An 18,534-nucleotide genomic window follows, 5' to 3' on the forward strand; every position below is an offset into this window, starting at 1 on the left:
CTTCTCTGGGCCTCAGTAACCTCATCCGTCAAATGGGGATGAAGACTGTGAGCCCCACGAGGGACAAGGTGATCACCTTGTATCCCCCCCCCAGGGCTTAGAACAGTGCTTTGCACCTAGTAAGCGCTTAACAAATACCAACATTATTATTATTATTATCTATATATACCAAAGTGGCCTTTGGAAGGCCAAATGACTCGACTTACATTAGCATATTCTGGCAGCCCGGCAGGTAGGTGGATAGAGACCGAAACGACGAGAATGGAAGAACCCTGACCTGAAAAAGGTTGCGGATTAGGACGGAGGACAGGACGTTCTGGACCAAGTATATCCATGGAGTCGCTATGAATCAAAAGCGACTCGATGGCCCTTAATAATATATATGCATATATATACATATATAATAATATATAAGCAAATACACACACACACATATATAATATACCAAGTTAAGCATGTACAGTGTGGTTCAGTGGAAAGAGCCCGGGCTTGGGAGTCAGAGGACACGGATTCTAATTCCGCCTCCGCCACTTGTCTGCTGTGTGGCCTTAGGCAAGTCACTTTGCTTCTCTGGACCTCAGTTCCCTCATTGGTCAAATGGGGATGAAGCCTGTGAGCCCCACAGGGGGCCACCTGGATCACCTTGTATCCTTGGCAGCGCTCAGAACAGTGCTTAAGTAAGCACTTAATAATAATACTATTGTATTTGTTAAGTGCCTACTATGTGCGGGGCACTGTTCTAAGCACTGGGGCAGATCGAGGATCATCAGGTTGTCCCACGTGAGGCTCACAGTCTTCATCCCCATTTTACAGATGAGGGAACTGAGGCCCAGAGAAGTGAAGCGAGTTGCCCACAGTCAGCTGACAAGGGGGAGAGCCGGCATTCGAACACAAGACCTCTGGCTTAACCAATAGCACCATTATGTATGTATGTATCTATCTATATCTATATGGTATAAATAGTATATCATAGTATATAGTGTGTGTATATACATATTTATAGTGTGTATATATATACGTATATGGGGGGGGGGAGAGAGAAGCACCGTGGCTCAGTGAAAACAGCCCGTGCTTTGGAGTCGGAGGTCATGGGTTCGAATTCCCACTCTTCCACTTGTCAGCTGGGTGACAAGTCACAACTTCTCTTTGCTTCAGTTCCCTCAGCTGTAAAATGGGGCTAAAGATTGTGAGCCTCAGGTGGGACAACCTGATGACCCTTTATCTCCCCCAGCGCTCAGAAGAGTGCTCTGCACATGGTCAGCACTTAACAAATACCAACATTATTATTATTGGGGGGGGAAAGGGAGAGAGAGGGAGGGGGGAGAGAGGGGGAGGGGGGAGAGAGGGGGAGGGAGAGGGAGGGAAAGGGGAGGGAGAGGGAGGGAAAGGGGAGGGAGAGGGAGGGAGAGGGAGGGAAAGGGGAGGGAGAGGGAGGGGAAGGGGAGGGAGAGGGAGGGAGGAAATAAGGGAGGGGGAGGGAGAAGGAGGGGGAGGAAGGAAATAAGGGAGGGGGAGGGAGAGGAAGGGAGAAGGAGGGAGAGGAAGGGAAAAGGAGGGAGAGGGAGGGAGGAAAGAAGGGAGGGAGAGAGAGGGAGGAAGGAAGGAAGGGAGGGAGGGAGGAGGAGGGAGAGAGAGGGAAGGAGAGAGGAAGGGAGGGAGGGAGGAGGAGGGAGAGGGAGGGAGGATAGAAGGGAGGGAGAGAGAGGGAGGGAGAGAGGGAGGGAGAGGGAGGGAGGATAGAAGGGAGGGAGAGAGAGGGAGGGAGAGAGGGAGGGGAGAGGGAGAGAGGGAGGGAAAGAGAGGGGGGAGAGAGAGGGAGGAGAGAGAAAGAGGGGGGGGGAGGGGGAGGGAGAGAGGGAGGGAGGGAGAGGGGGGAGGGAGGGCGGAGAGAGAGACAGGGAGGGAGAGGGAGGGGAGAGAGGGGGAGAGAGGAGGGAGGGAGGGAGGGAGAGGGAGGAGAGAGAAAGAGGGAGAAAGAGAGGGGAGGGAGAGAGAGGGAGAGGGAGGGAGGGAGAGGAGGGAGGGAGGGAGGGAGAGAGAGAGGGAAAAGGAGGGAGAGGGAGAGTTGGGGGGCCGGCGCAGGCGCACAGTCGCTCTCGTTGTCCTCCCCTTTAAGGGCGAAGGGTCCGGCTCTTTTTCTGTCGGCAGAGCGGCGGGGCCTTTAAAGGGGTGGGGGGGTGAGGGGGGCGGGCGGCCGGCGACGCCACTCGACCCACCGCATCGCATCGCATCGCATCGCATCGCACCGAGCCCACGGACGCCTCGCCGCCTTCACCGCCTTCACCGCCTCACACCCCCCGGACCCCGCCTGAGGAGACACAACCGGGGGGGGGGGGAGGGGGAAGCGTGTGTGTGTGTGTGTGTGTGTGTGTGTGAGGGGGCAGAGAGGGGCGGCGGCGGGGGAGCCCCCCCCCCACCCGGCAGAGAGAGAGAGGGGGGACCCCCCCCCCCGGAGAGAGGGGAGGGGGAGAGACACCTTCCTCCTCCCCTGGAGAGAAGAGACACCCCCCCCATAGAAGAGACCCCCCTCCGCAGAGAGACAACCCCCAGGCACAGAGACAGACCTCCCTCGGGGAGAGGAGAGATCCCTCCCAGGGAGAGGGAGAGACCCCCCCAGATAGAGACCCCCCAGGAGAGAGACCTCTTTCCCCCCCCCAGGAGAGGAGAGACCTCCCCCAGAGAGAGAAGGAGAGACCCCCCCAGACAGAGAGAGGGAGAGACCCCCCCAGATAGAGACCCCCCCAGGAGAGAGAGACCTCTTCCCCCCCCCGACAGAGGGGGAGACCCCCCCCAGATAGAGACCCCCCAGAAGAGAGACCTCTTCCCCCCAGGAAAGAGACAGAGAACCCCCCCCAGGGAGAGGGAGAGATTCCCCCCCAGATAGAGACCCCCCAGGAGAGAGAAAGACCTCTCCCCCCCAGGAGAGGAGAGACCTCCCCCAGAAAAGGAGAGACCCCCCAGACAGAGACCCCCCCCCAGAAGAGAGACCTCTTCCCTCCCCAGGAGAGGAGAGACCTCTCCCAGAGAGAGAGAAGGAGAGACCCCCCCCAGACAGAGGCCCCCCAAGGAGAGAGACCTCTCGCCCCCAGAAAGAGGGAGAGACCCCCCCCAGACAGAGACCCCTCCAAGGAGAGAGACCTCTTGCCCCCAGAAAGAGAGAGGGAGAGACCCCCCTCCAGACAGAGACCCCCCCCAGGAGAGAGACCTCTTCCCCACCCCCCCGAGAGAGAGGGAACATTTGGCCTGGCCTGGCGATGTGTGCTCACCATGGCGAGGAGGCTCTGCCCAGGGGCCGGCCTGAGGAAACACTGTGCCCTTCAGGTAGGCCTGTCTGACCCCTGTCTGACCCCTGTCTGACCCCCCATCCCCTGCCTGCCTACCCCCCAACCAAGCGGACCCCCGCATGGAGCGCTCACTCTCTGCACAACCCCCCCCACCACCATAATAACGCTGTGGGTTAAGCACTTACGGTGCCCGAAGCGCTGCCATGCAGCCATTCAGTCCTATTTATTAATAATAATAATAGTAATTATGTTGGTATTTATTGAGCGCCTGCCGTGTGCAGAGCCCTGCACTGAGCGATTGGAAGGACAGTTGGACACCCAAGGGAGACCGGCCCTGCCCACCACGGGCGCATGGTCTAGAAATAATAATGACGGCGGTGTTTGTTAAACGCTTGCTATGGGCCAAGCACTGTTCTTAATAATGATGTTGGTGTTTGTTAAGCGCTTACTATGTGCAGAGCGCTGTTCTAAGCGCGGGGGGAGATAACAGGGTCATCAGGTTGTCCCACGTGAGGCTCCCCATTTGACAGATGAGGGAACTGAGGCACAGAGAAGTTGAGTGACTTGCCCAAAGTCACACAGCTAACTTAGCCGAGGGGGGATTCGAACCCATGACCTCTGACTCACAAGCCCGGGCCCTTTCCACCGAGCCGTCTGCTTCTGGGATCTCGGGGCTCGCCGGCTCCATCCCCCTTGGACGGACGAGGGAACTGAGGCTCGGGGAAGTGGCTTGCCCCAGGCCCCCGGGCCTTTTACAGTGGAAGCGACACCGAAGCTCAGGGAAGTGACTCGCTCAGGGTCCCGCAGCGGACAAGCTGGAGGAGGTGGGATTAGAACCCATGACCTTCTGATTCTCAAGCTCGGGCTGTAGCCACTGCGCCGTGAGGTACCGAGCGCGAGGTGTGGGCCAAGATTACGAGCCCTTCTAGACTCGTCATGGGCGGGAAGATTGTTGCCCGACTCCGTACTGGACTCTCCCACGTGCTTAGTACAGGGCTCTGCACCCGGTTGGTATAATAATGATGGTATTTGTTGAGCGCTTACTATGGGCCAAGCACTGTCCTAAGCGCTGGGGTAGATACAAGGTGATCACAGGGTCCCACGTGGGGCTCACCGTCTTCATCCCCATTTGACAGATGAGGTCACTGAGGCCCAGAGGAGTGAAGTGACTCGCCCAGAGTCACACAGCTGCCAAGTCGCCGAGCCGGGATTCAAACCCACGTCCTCCGACTCCCGAGCCCGGGCTCTTCCACCAAGCCGCTCTGCTTCTCACGCTGCGTAGTGGAGCGAGCACAGGCCTGAGAGTCAGGAGGTCATGGGTTCTGATCCCGCCTCCTCCGCATGTCCGCTGTGTGGCCTTGGCCAATTCACTTCACTTCTCTGGGCCTCACTGACCGGATCTGGAAAATGGGGATGGAGACTGAACCCAAGTGGGACAGGGACTGTGTCCAACCTGATTAGCTTGTTTCTACCGCAGCGCTTAGACTACTCCTTGGCACATAGTAAGCACTTAACAAATACCATCATTATTATCATTAATAAATACCATTGATTGATACAGTAGAATAAGCAGACGTGCCCACCAGCTTATCGATTGTGCCTCTCCCCCTCTCTGCTTTTGGTGCTAGCACTGTGATCCGTCTAGCGGGGGCTGGTTTTTCTCCCACTCCTTGGCTCTGCTGGCTTCTTTCCCTCAATCAATCAGTCTTATTTATTGAGCGCCTACTCTGTGCGGAGCACTGAGCTAAGCGCTTGGGAGAATACAATACAGTACGGTTGGCAGACACGTCTGCCGCTCACAATACCCTCAAAGTCCAGAGAGGGATTCAGATGTGTCAGCTGTGTGACTTTGGGCAAGTCATTTAACTTCTCTGTGCCTCAGTGACCTCATCTTTAAAATGGGGGTTAAGCCTGTGAGCCCCACGTGGGACACGGACTGTGTCCAACCCGATGAGCTTGTATCTACCCCAGCGCTTAGTACAGTGCCTGGCACCCAGTAAGAGCTTAACAAGTGCCAATTAAGAAGAAAAAATTGTTCCAGCTAAATCAACCTATCTTAACTCTTCTGTCGATCAATCCGGTACCCCAGTGCTTAGAACAGTGCTTGGCACGTAGTAAGCAAACACTATCGTTATTGTTGTTGTTTTTATTGTTATTGATAAATCATTGGAAAATCCCATCTTGCCACTCCTTGGCATCCAAAAGCCAAGAATGGATTGCTTGGTGTTGTTTACGCAGCCTGAATGAGAATCAACTCATCTCCGGGGCTGCCTTAGAGGCTCCTGGGGCATCTTCATTCATTCAGAGGTATTTATTGAGTGCTTACTGTGTGCAGAGCACTGTACTAAGCGCTTGGAATGGACAAGATAGAGACAATCCCTGCCCAACGACGGGCTCACGGTCTAAAAGGGGGAGACAGACTGCAAAACAAAACAGATCTTCAGATCTGACTTGGTGCCTGCTACCTTTAACATCACTAGCGATTCGCTGCCTTTCTCTTTTCTTTGTCCCTCCCTTGCTTCATTCCTTCTGTGCCCCCCTCCTTTCCATTTTTCTTGCTCCATTCCGCATACATGTCCACTCTTCATGATTCGACTTGTTTTTCTTTTCCGGCTCTTCACTTCCCTATTCTCAAATGTCTTAGTTTCTCTTCCCCGTGCATCTGCATTCACCTTCTTGACCTTATACCCTTATGAATTGCAGTATTTGACAAAGAAGATGTTCACTTTCACCGTATTTCGGGACTAATATTCAATTTAAAAGAGCAGTCCTCTTCCCCCTCCTCCCCCCAGGGAAAAAAAACACACGTTCATTTGAAATGAAAGTGGTGCATTCAAAGGCACGTTATTAAAAATGGAAAACCTGAAGTACCTTAGGCAGAAAAACCCTGCAGAATCAGTTTGATTTTGTTTCGCTTGAACAGCCTTAAATGCTTTTGAGATCCAACAGCCTGCACATCCGCCATGGGCAGTACGGCATTTGAAATCCATCAGTCCTGTTTATTGTGCTTACCGGGTGCAGAGCACTGTACTAAGCGCTTCGGAGAGAACACGGTAACGGCAGACGCGTCCCCTGCCCCCAGCGAGCCGTGTAAAATCATTTTTCTGGTCCCTCGTTCCTTGCAAAAATTACTAGGATGTAGTGGACGACAGTCTGTAAATTCAAATCGGTAAATGGAAATGGAGAAACTAGGCGGCGGAGAAGGAATCAGCCCTCCAGGCCCAAGCCAGAGGATACCATGGGGCATGTAAAAACCTCATTTAATTTGAACTTGCCATTTATGTTAGATGTGCCGCCGCTATCCTGTGGAGCAGAACGGTTTTATAGTCAATAAAATGAAGGACCAAGAGTCGGATCTCAGCCTACTCTGTTTGGCGGAGTCGTGTTGTTGACGGGGGAGAATGCTGATCTTCTAACGGGTATTAGTTTCTCCCATCGTAAAAGATCATACTCGGTGACAATTTTAAGCAAGAGTTTAGTATACATTCTTAAGTACCCTAGAAATATATTTGAAAAAGATTTGAAAAGATGTGCGGCGTTAACTAGGTTAGATTAAGCTTGGAATATTTCACAGTGGGTCATGATGATGTTTTCTGGTTATGCTCCGAAAGTAATGAGAATATAGAGATTTAAAAAAAAATTAACTTCTTCCGATGATAAATCAATGACTACTTGTGTGTTGCTTTTTGGGGATGGATGAAGATTTTATAGCTTGGTTTTCATTTTTTTGTTGTCGTCTCTTGGCCCCTCGATATCCGTTGGGGAAATGGTTTCTCGGTAGGTTGGTCTGGGAATTTTATCTGGTGGCAAGCAATTTGAAAAGGTCTTTGGAATAAGATTGCATTCATCATTACCGATATTGTTTGCCTGTCTTCTGAAAACCGTTTTCAAGTGTTGTTTCTCGAAGATTTTAAGTAATCTTGCCCTGGTGGGGGAGGCGGGGGAGGAAGTCACTCATCCTTTGATATTCTCTGATCTCCCTAGGTAGGGAGCTGCAAATCCACAATGTGGTAAATTGCAGATGTCTGCCAATGATGAAACATCTAAAAAAGGATTCTTGCCTCGCTAAAGATTGCTTAAATGCTGTGGCCTTTTTCAGTCAATTAATTTACATTCAATAAAAAATCACTTACAATAAAAATTTCATGAGGGATCGGGAAAAGCGAAATAACCAAGGGGCCAGACGTTTCTGTTTCTCGTATTGGATTTTTCTGCTCCCGCTAGCCATCACTCATCATTCTGTTTCGCTTCCATCACCGACAAGCCGAGGTGGCCCTTAAATGATCTCACCACCCTCCCTTCGTACTCCACGGTCTCTTTTACTTTCTTTACTCCCAGCCGCTTCACCTGGCAGTTGTGCGGGCAAATGGTCGAAACGAGCCGCTCTTTCTATTCTTTCGTGATGATGAATTCTTTCATTCGGTTGCTATTTAATGGCGAAAGGAAACTACAGCCTTTTCCTTTAATAAGAAGAGCTAGGAGATCCGCTGAGCTGATCTGCCGCCGGGCCCGATCAAGAAGCAGCCTTTATGGTGGCTCGGTTTCTGTCTTTTCGAGGGGCTCTTCCTCCGCCTCCCACCCTCTTTCCTGTGGGTTTTCCTCAAGGTTCTGTTGAAATTTCCCTCCTCTTCCCGCTCCATTTTGACTCCCAGGGGAAGCTCATTAAGCAGCGTGGCCTACTGGCATGAGCACGGGCCTGGGAGTCAGAGGGCGTGGGTTCTAATCCCGCCTCTGCCACTTGTCTGCTGTGTGACCTTGCGCAAGTCACTTCCCTTCTCTGGGCCTGTGACCTCTCCTGTAAAATGGGGATTGAGACTGCGAGTCCCACGTGGGACAACCCTGTACCTACCCCAGCACTTAGAGCAGTGCTTGGCACATAGTAAGCACTTAACAAATACCAACATTTATTATTATTATTATCCTGTAGTGTCAATTGCCCTCTCTCTGTGACTCCCACTTATACCTCACCAGTCTTATTTATTGAGCGCTTCCTGTGTGCAGAGCGCTGTACTAAGCGCGTGGGAGAGTACAATACAACAGTAAACAGACACACACATTCCCTGCCCACAGTGAGCTTCCAGTCTAGAGACTACCAGCCCTAATCCCTGTCTCTTTCTTTGCAATCTCACCTCTCCTTTCATTCATTGATTCATTCGATTATATTTATCGAGCGCTTCCTGTGTGCAGAGCATTGTACTGAGCGCTTGGGAGAGTACGGTATAACAAGAAACAGGCACGTTCCCTGTCCACAATGAGTGTACAGTCCAGAGGGACGCTCTTACAGTCTCCTTCTGCCTCCAGGAAAATCCTACATAGAGAAGCAGCGTGGCTTAGTGGAAAGAGCCCGGGCTTTAGAGTCGGAGGTCATGGGTTCAAATCCCAGCTCTGCCACTTGTCAGCTGTGTGACTGTGGGCAAGTCACTTCACTTCTCGGTGCCTCAGTTACCTCATCTGTAAAATGGGGATTAACTGTGAGCCTCAGGTGGGACAACCTGATTACCCTGTATCTACCCCAGGGCTTAGAAGAGTGCTCTACACATAGTAAGTGCTTAACAAATACCAACATTATTATGATGTCCCGCCAGCACCTCAAGCTTCGTACGTCCAAAACCAAACTCCTCGATTTCCCACCCAAATAGCTCTTTCATCTATCTCGTGGGTAGTGACACCCTTCTTTCCCATCTTTCAAGCCTACAATCTTGACAGTTGCCCTTCGCACTTTCCTAATAATAATAATAATGGTATTTGTTCAGCACTTACTATGTGCCAGGCACTGTTCTAAGTGCTGACGCACGGGTTGGCCACGGTCCCTGTCCCACACGGGGCTCCCAGTCTTAATCCCCATTTTACAGATGAGGGAACTGAGGCACGGAGAAATAAAGTGATTTGCCCAAGGTCAAAGAGCAGACAAGTGGTGGAGCCGGAGTAGAACCCATGGCCTCCGACTCCCAGGTCCTTGCTCTTTCTAATAGGCCACGCTGCTTCCTCTCTAGACTGGGAGCCCACTGGGGGCAGGGATTGCCTCTCTTATTGCTGGCTGTATTGTACTTTCCAAGCGCTTAGTACAGTGCTCTGCACACAGTAAGCGCTCAATAAATACGATTGAATGAATGAAATCCAATCCCCATGTACAGTTAGTCATCAGCTTGGTCACAGTCCATGTCCTAATTGGGGTTTACAGTCTTAATCCCCAGACTGCGAGCTCGTTGTGGACAGGGAGCGTGTTTATTTATTGTTCTAGTTCACTCTCCCGAGTACTCAGCACAGTGCTTTGCACTCAGTGAATACCGTAGTCTTTTCCTCTACAACTTGTCCAGAATTTGCCCCGGCCTCACCATCCAAATGGCCACCACACCGGTTCAGGCACCTGTCGTGCCGTGGTATGACCAGTGAAGCGGCTCGGCGCAGTGGATCGAGCGCGGGCCTGGGAGTCAGAAGGTCGTGGGTTCTAATCCCGATTCCGCCGTGTGTCTGCCATGTGACTTTGGGCAAGTCACTTCCTTCTCTGGGCCTCAGTTACCTCATCGGTAAGAAATGGGGATTTAGAGGGTGAGCCCAAGGTGGGACCGGGGACTGTGTCCAATCTCATTCACTTGTACTGCCCCAGCGCTTAGAACAGTGCTTGGCACATAGTAAGCGCTCAACAAGTACCGTGATTATTATTAATATGACTGTTGCATCAGCCTCCTCACTTTCTTCCCCACTTATACTCCCCCTCCAGTGCATACTTCCCTCGGCCGCCCGTATCATTTTTCTCAAATGTCTTTCTGCACGTCCCCTCCGCTCCTCAAAAACCTCCAGTGATTGACCATTCCTCTGCGCAGCAAGCCAAACCTCCTAACCTCAGTCACCTCATCTGTAAAAATGGGGAACGAGGCTGTGAGCCCCAGCATCATAACATCAAGAAGAATTGTGGCATTTGTTAAGCGCTCACTATGTGCCAGACACCGCACTGAGCGCTGGGGTGGATACGAGCCAATCAGGTTGGGCACAGTCCCTTTCCCGTAAGGGGCTCACAGTCTCCGTCCCCATTTTACAGAGGAGGTAACTGAGGCACGGAGAAGTGAAGCGACTTGGCCGAGACCACACAACAGACAAGTGTGGAGCCGGGATTAGAACCCAGGGCCTTTTGACCCCCCACTCCGCCCCCGGGCCCATGCTCTATTTAATTATTTGGGAGAATACATTAGTAAACATGGTCTCCGCTCTCAAGGAACTTCATCTCCCTTTATTCCCCCCGCCCCCTTCTTTCTGTCTCTTCCCATCCACTATTTCCTCTCCTCTCTGCCTCTCTTATGCATCACCCCTCCTTCCTGCTTAAAGTGATCAGGTTTCTGATCCCTTTATATTGTCCGTGACTGGTCCTGGTATTTGTATTTGTTAAGCGCTTACTATGTGCCGAGCACTGTTCTAAGCGCTGGGGTAGACACAGGGGAATCAGGTTGTCCCACGTGGGGCTCACAGTCTTAATCCCCATTTTACAGATGAGCGAACTGAGGCCCAGTGAAGTGACTTGCCCACAGTCACACGGCTGACAAGTGGCAGAGCTGGGATTCGAACTCATGAGCCCTGACTCCAAAGCCCGTGCTCTTTCCACTGAGCCGCGCTGGCGGGCTTCAAAATCCAAAGTACCTGTGATGTGGCTACTGTTGACTCTCTTGGCTACCTGCCCCAATCTCTCCTCTTTTTTTTTTGTTGGTATTCGTAGCGACTCCATGGATATACTCTGTCCAGAACGTCCTGTCCTCCATCCTAATCCGCAACCTTTTTCAGGGTTCAGGGTTCTTCCATTCTCGTCGTTACGGTCTCTATCCACCTACCTGCCGGGCTGCCAGAATATGCTAATCTAAGTCGATTAGATTAGAAGGCCACTTTGGTATATATAGGTAATAATAATAATAATGGTGGTATCCGTTAAGCGCTTACTAGGTGCAAAGCACTATTCTAAGCGCTGGGGGATACAAGGTGATCACGTTGTCCCTCGTGGGGCTCACAGTCTTCATCCCCATTTTACAGATGAGGGAACTGAGGCCCAGAGAAGTGAAGTGACTCGCCCACAGTCACCCAGCTGACAAGTGGCAGAGCCGGCATTCGAACCCATGACCTCTGGCTCCCAAGTCCGGGCTCTTTCCACTAAGCCGCGCTGCTTCTTTGTGACCTCTCCTTTCCTCTCAGCTTCCAGGACATCCTAGCCTCTTGAAGACTCCGCGAGACACTCCGTGTTTCTCCCTATAATCTCCGATTCCACTTTTTGCACATTTAATCGTCGCCCTCTCTTTGAAAGCTTGATCTATCAGACTAACGCATCCTGTGGTATTTTAGCGTTGTTTAGGAAAATACCACCTTTTCTTATGGTATTTAAGCGCTTGCTATGTGCCAAGCACTGTACTAAGCACTGGGCTAGAGAGAAGATAATCAGTTTGGACACCGTCCATGTCCTAATTGGGGTTTACAGCTTTAATTCCCAGACTGTGAGCTCATTGTGGATAGGGAGTGTGTCTGTTTATTGGTATAGTGCACTCTCCCGAGTGCTTAGTACAGTGCTTTGCACTCAATAAATGCGATTGAATAAATGGTGAATGAATGAGGTGCCCGAGGCACAGAGAAATGAAGGTGACTTGCCCGAGGTCACACAGCAGGTAAGGGACGGAGCCGGGATTAGAACCCAGGTCCTCCGACTCCCAGGCCTGGGCTCTATCCACTAAGCCACACTATTTCTCCTATTATTTATTATTTATCTTATTATTTACCTTCTTATTTATCCTGTTATCTGTTATTTCTTGACCAAGCTGATTGCTGTACCTCAGGGGACGTGGGGAGGCTGAATTGTGCTTTCCCAGTGCTCGGCACAGTGCTCGGCACACAGTAAGCGCTCAATAAATACCATTGAATGAATGAATAAGGCTGGTGCGCCTTTCTAGATGCTACGTTAAAGCTACTGAGGAAACGGTATCACTGTGTTTCCTAGGAACTGAACTGGTTTGTGGCGGTGTTTTGGAGAAGTCTGAAACCCCCAGTGTGGAACTGCCGAGGGAAACCGGCGGTGTGGTCTAGTGGAAAGAGCACGGGCCTGGGGGGCAGAAGGACCTGGATTCTAATCTCGGCTCCCCCACCTGCCTGCTTTGTGACCTTGGGCAAGTCACTTCAATTTTCTGGGCCTCGGTTACCTCAACTGTAAAATGGGGATTAAGACTGAGAGCCCCATGTCGGACAGCCTGTACCCACCCCAGCACTTAGAACAGTGTTTGACACATAGTGAGCACTTAAATACCATTATTATTATCATCACTATTATTATAACTACCAGAATAAAGTGCTCAGACACTGCTCATCCACCCCCTTTCACACTGTTCCCCCACCTCAGAGTATCTTCCTTTACCAAATCAATCAGCCACAGTCCTGCCCATTTTTATTATGATTAATAAAGCTCTCCAGAAAGCCCACCTCCTCCAGTAAGCCTTCCCCAGCCAATTTCCAGCATCCCAACTCAGAGCTATTAATAATGTTGGTATTTGTTAAGCGCTTACTATGTGCCGAGCACCGTTCTAAGCGCTGGGGTAGACACAGGGGAATCAGGTTGTCCCACGTGGGGTTCACAGTCTGCATCCCCATTTTACAGATGAGGCAACTGAGGCACCGAGAAGTTAAGTGACTTGCCCAAAGTCACACAGCTGACAAGTGACCGAGCCGGGATTCGATGCTCTTGATGCCCGTCTACTTGTTTTGTTGTCTGTCTCCCCCCTTCTAGACTGTGAGCCCGTTGTTGGGTAGGGATTGTCTCTATCTGTTGCCGAATTGTACTTTCCAAGCGCTTAGTACAGTGCTCTGCGCACAGTAAGCGCTCAATAAATGCGATCGAATCATTGAATGAGCCCTAGTCAGTTTAGAGAAGCAGCGTGGCCTTGTGGAAAGCCCACGGGCCTGGGAGTCAGGAGACCTGGGTTCTATTGCCAGTTCCACCTCTTGTCTGCTGTATGACCTTGAGCAAGTCACTTCTCTTTGGGTCTCAGTTTCATCATCTGCGGAAAACGGGGATAAGATATTTTCTCTTTTTCTCCCCCTGAGCCCCTGAGCCCCGTGTTGGATGGCGATTGGGTCTGATCTGATCATATCTATCCCAGAACTTGGGATAGTTCTTCATTCATTAATGCAGTCAATCGTATTTATAGAGCACTTACTATGGTGCAAAGCACTGTACTAAGCGCTTGGGAAAGTACAATATAATACAATAATACTTGAGCCCCGTGTTGGATGGCGACTGGGTCTGATCTGATCATATCTGTCCCAGAACTTGGGATGGATCTTCATTCATTAATTCATTCAATCGTATTTATTGAGCACTTACTATGGTGCAAAGCACTGTACTAAGCTCTTGGGAGAGTACACTATAATACAATAATTCTTGGCGTATAGGAAGAGCTTACAGATACCCGAATTACTGCCATTATTTTTAGAAATCCACCAGGCCTGGAAGATCTGTAGCATCATGGCCTAGTTGGATCGAGTACGGGCCCGGGAGCCAGAAAGATCCGGGTTCTAATCCCGGCTCTGTCGCTCGTCTGCTGTGTGACCTTGGGCAAGTCGCTTAACTTCTCTGGGCCTCAGTGACCTCATCTGTAAAATGGAGATCGAGACTGGGTTACCCTAAGTGGGACAAGGACTGTGTACATCCTGATTATCTTGTATCTATCCCAGTGCTCAGTACAGTGCCTGGCACACAGAAAGCGCTTCACAAATGCTACACATTATTACTAGTGCTATCCAACTTAAACTCATCTTCAGTACTTGTGTAAATTATGAATGTTCAATTACCTCTTTAGATTACTCTGAAAATAATTTTATGCTTGACTTGCCTTTAGAGAGTAAGCTTCAAGGGAGCAGGGAATGTGCTACCTTTCTGTTCTTTTCTTTCCAGGACCTTAACACAGCATATTACCCCCAGTGGGTGTTCAGTAAATACTCCTACTTTGGTTTCTTATCGAATGGGGTGCCCAAGCTGATAAATATGCTATATTATATTTCTCAAAGCCACCTTTTATTACCACAGATTAAGATCGCTTTTTTAGGTGCTCGGAGTCTGAATAACCGATGGCATTACAGGTCTAAAATCCGATGTTTTTAGTTCAGGAAACACCATCTGTTCCCTTACGACCTCCTCCTAAGAGTTTGGAGCAGAAGAGTGAAATTCCAAGCAAATTGAGATTGATATGGAAATTGCATCTAATAATTCCACCTACGTGCCTTGTTACTTCTGAATGGCTGACACAATTCTGCTGGAATTGGAAACCCCTAATAATTGAATGCCTCCTGGGATCTCAAACGCTTTAAATTGGAGTGAGTGAAATTTTCCAGCGTTCTCTCTAAAAATAGATAGTTTCAGGGATTGCATTAGGTGTTGAAGAGGCCTGCGTGAAGAAATCGAGGGAAAACGTCTCACTTCAGTGGTATAGACACACGAGGTCGTGTCGGTTTTCATTTTTAAAGTGATGACAACCCAGCACATTTCCTGTGCTCCTCTAACACCAACCTACTCGCTGTACCTCGATCTCGTCTCTCTCGCCGACCCCTCGCCCACGCCCTGCCTCTGGCCTGGAGCTCCCTACCTCTTCACATAATGATAATAATGTTGGTATCTGTTAAGCACTTACTATGTGCCGAGCACTGTTCTGAGCGCTGGGGTAGATGCAGGATAATCAGGTTGTCCCACGTGAGGCTCACAGTTAATCCCCATTTTACAGATGAGGGAACTGAGGCACAGAGAAGTGAAGTGATTTGCCCGCAGTCACCCAGCTGACAAGTGGCAGAGCCGGGATTCGAACTCATGACCTCTGACTCTCAAGCCCTTGCTCTTTCCACTGAGTCACGCTGCTTCACATCTGACAGACGATCGTTTCCCTCCCTACCGTTAAAGCCTCAGTGAAATAATAATAATATTGGTATTTGTTAAGCGCTCACTATGTGCCGAGCACTGTTCTAAGCGCTGGAGTAGATAGGAGGTAGTCAGGTTGTCCCCCGTGGAGCTCACGGTCTTCATCCCCATTTTACAGAAGAGGTAACTGAGGCACAGAGAAGTGAAGTGACTTGCCTAAAGTCACACAGAGGACAAGTGGCAGAAGCGGGATTAGAATCCATGACCTCTGACTCCCAAGCCCGGGCTCTTTCCACTGAGCCACGCTGCTTCTCTAAGCACATCTCCTTCAAGGGGGGCAATCGAGTAGGATTTGCATATGAAGCCATGTGGCTTAGTGGATAGAGCAAAGGCCTAGGAGTCAGAAGGACCTGGGTTCTAATCCCGGCACCTGTGACCTTGGGCAAGTCACTTCTCTGGGCCTCAGCCACCTCATCTGTCAAATGGGGATAAAGACTGTGAACCCCATGGGGGGCAGGGACTGTGTCCAACCTGATGAACTTGTATCTACTCCAGCGCTTGGCACATAGTAAGCGCTTAACGAGTACCATAATTATTATCATTAATTAACAACAATAAAGAGACAAATTTCCCTCCCCCCAGTGAGCTTCCAGTCTAGACCAGGACTGTCTAAGCCACAGCTTAACTTCCACACGTGGCTTAAAATGTCTGACTGTGGTCCAAGTATAATATAGATATAGAATAGAGGATAATAATAATAATAATATTGGTATTTGTTAAGCGCTTACTATGTGCAGAGCACTGTTCTGAGCGCTGGGGTAGACACAGGGGAATCAGGTTGTCCCACGTGAGGCTCACAGTCTTCATCCCCCTTTTACAGATGAGGGAACTGAGGCCCCGAGAAGTGAAGTGACTTGCCCACAGTCCCACAGCTGACAAGGGGCAGAGTCGGGAAGTGAAGTGACTTGCCCACAGTCACCCAGCTGACAGGTGGCAGAGCCGGGATTCGAACCCATGACCCCCGACTCCCAAGCCCGGGCTCTTTCCACTGAGCCACGATGGCCGGAAGGGTGAGTGGGAGAGAATTGATCTAGAAGGGAAGGACTCTTGTGGATCGGACAGTTCACAAATGCCGGATTAGATCTTGGCAGATGGCGACTGGGTATGGATGAATGATCCGTGACCGCCAAAGACAACATCCCTAGACCGTCAACCCATTGTGGGCGGCCAAGCGCGGCTATCAACTGTTGTACTTTACTCTCCCGAGCCCTAGTACAGTGCCTCCGCACGCAGGTGAGCGCTCGGTAAATACCGTTGGACCCTGTGCCCGTTCTCCTGGAAAGCCGATATCACGAGGGATGACCATCTGTCACGCGAAAGAGGGATTGCGTCCATTTTCAATGTCCTTCCGCCTAGCTGCCTCGATCATTTACCAGTTGATTGAAAAAGACCCGCTTGTCTGCTCCTTAGGAACGGCCGTGAGATGCTGACTGGGCAACAGAGCGAAAGGGTGTTGCGGTTGCCTGTAGAGCTACGTACGGTGACAACATGGTGATGGTTTTTTGTCCAGCTCTTCTCCTTAGGATTAATAGGAATAAACACCATTTATGATTTTGCGCGCCGTCCCACGGAATGAGTCGGCAAGAAGTACACAGGTACTTAACGTTTGTACCGGCGGGATATCGTGCCCGGACTCACGGGCCTGGAAGTCGGAAGTTTCTCTTCCCGACCCGCTGCGTGACTTGGGCGAGTCACTTCACTTGTCCCTGCCTCAGTTCCCCCATCCGTAATAAATGGGATCGAGGACCGTGAGCCCCGTGTGGACGGAGACTGCGTCCCGCCCCGATTTTGCTTGTATCTACCCAGTGCTTAGTACAGGGCCTGGCACACAGTAAACGCTAACCAATACCGCAGTTATCAGGATGATTTATTTTGCATTTCTTTCCAAACGTTTGTTTCGGTTGTCATGAAGGGAGTTTTCCGGACAGTGAGCTGGCCTGTCTGGGAGTAACAGACAAAAGCCTTTCGATCAGATGCCCGCTGTCGGCCCGTAGAGGGGTTAGGGGTAACGGTGGCTTGGATTCGAAGATAAAGCGGGTGATAAGTGACGCCTTATCGCCTTGGGAGGCCCCTTGGCTTGTATCTTTGGGCTTTTGCACCTTGAACACCTCCTAGGGCCTTTTGCCAAGTCAGAATTGAATAGGGAAGCGGGTGGCTCAGCGGAAAGAGCCCGGCCTTGGAGTCAGAGGTCATGGGTTCGGCATCCCCGCTCCGCCACCGGTCAGCTGGGTGACTGACTTCTCTGTGCCTCAGTTCCCTCATCTGGAAAATGCGAGTTAAGACTGTGAGCCTCACATGGGACAAACCTCGATTACCCTGTATCTCCCCAGCGCTTAGAACAGTGCTCCGCACATAGTAAGCGCTTAACAAATACCAAATTATTATTATGAGGAAGGACTAAGTCTTGGACTGTTTTGGCCTCCCTCATTTTCCCCTTAGTCTCCTCTGATTTGACCAGGGAGATGAAGGAGAGAGGATATCAAAATGTTTGCTCCTCCATCTGTCTAAGCATCGGCCAGCATCAGCCCGGATGTGCTTTTTATTAAGCGATCATTTTATCCTCTTAGTGATTTGTCCATTCATTCGTTCAGTTGCATTCATTGAGTGTTACTGGTGTGCAGAACACTGTACTAAACACTTGGGAGAATACAAGAGAATACAGACAAGCAGCGTGGCTCAGTGGAAAGAGCCCTGGCTTGGGAGTCAGAGGTCATGGGTTCGAATGCCGGCTCTGCCACTTGTCAGCTGTGTGACTTTGGACAAGTCACTTCACTTCTCTGTGCCTCAGTTACCTCATTTGTAAAATGGGGATTAACTGTGAGCCTCACGTGGGACAACCCGATTACCCTGTATCACCCCCAGCGCTTAGAACAGTGCTCTGCACATAGTAAGCGCTTAACGAATACCAACATTATTATTACAAACAACTATATAACAGACACATTCCCCGTCCACAATGAGATTACAGTCCTGAGGGACTCATGTTCATTCGTTCATTCATAGTATTTACTGAGCACTTACTGTGTGGGCAGAACACTGTACTGAGCGCTTGGGAAAGTACGGTACAACAATAAACAGTGACATTCCATGCCTACGGTGAGTTCACAGCCTAGAATAGGGAATCTGGCGTCACAGTCAAGAATGTTCATCCCTTCACAAACACACCTTTTTTTTTTTTTAATAATAATCATAACAGTGTTGGTATTTAAGTGCTTACTATGTGCAGAGCACTGTTCTAAGCGCTGGGGTAGATACAAGGTGATCAGATTCTCCCATGTGGGGCTCATAGTTTTAATCCCCATTTTACAGATGAGGGAACTG

General features: G+C 50.4%; 1 protein-coding gene across 2 annotated transcripts in view; it reads left to right on the forward strand.

Moving 5' to 3' along the window:
• Positions 1-2,970: 2,970 nt before the first annotated feature.
• DIPK1A (divergent protein kinase domain 1A) overlaps positions 2,971-18,534 on the forward strand; it is a 69,863-nt gene continuing 54,299 nt past the window's right edge. For both annotated transcript variants that reach the window (XM_029063725.1, XM_029063727.2), the window contains exon 1: positions 2,971-3,321. Coding sequence is in view for 1 of the 2 variants with exons in the window: in XM_029063727.2 (XP_028919560.1) it covers positions 3,268-3,321 (54 nt within the window). In the remaining variant the exon portion in view is untranslated. The remainder of the gene's footprint in view (positions 3,322-18,534) is intronic.

The sequence above is a fragment of the Ornithorhynchus anatinus genome, chromosome 4 (genome assembly GCF_004115215.2).
Source record: "Ornithorhynchus anatinus isolate Pmale09 chromosome 4, mOrnAna1.pri.v4, whole genome shotgun sequence".
NCBI classification, from domain to species: domain Eukaryota; kingdom Metazoa; phylum Chordata; class Mammalia; order Monotremata; family Ornithorhynchidae; genus Ornithorhynchus; species Ornithorhynchus anatinus.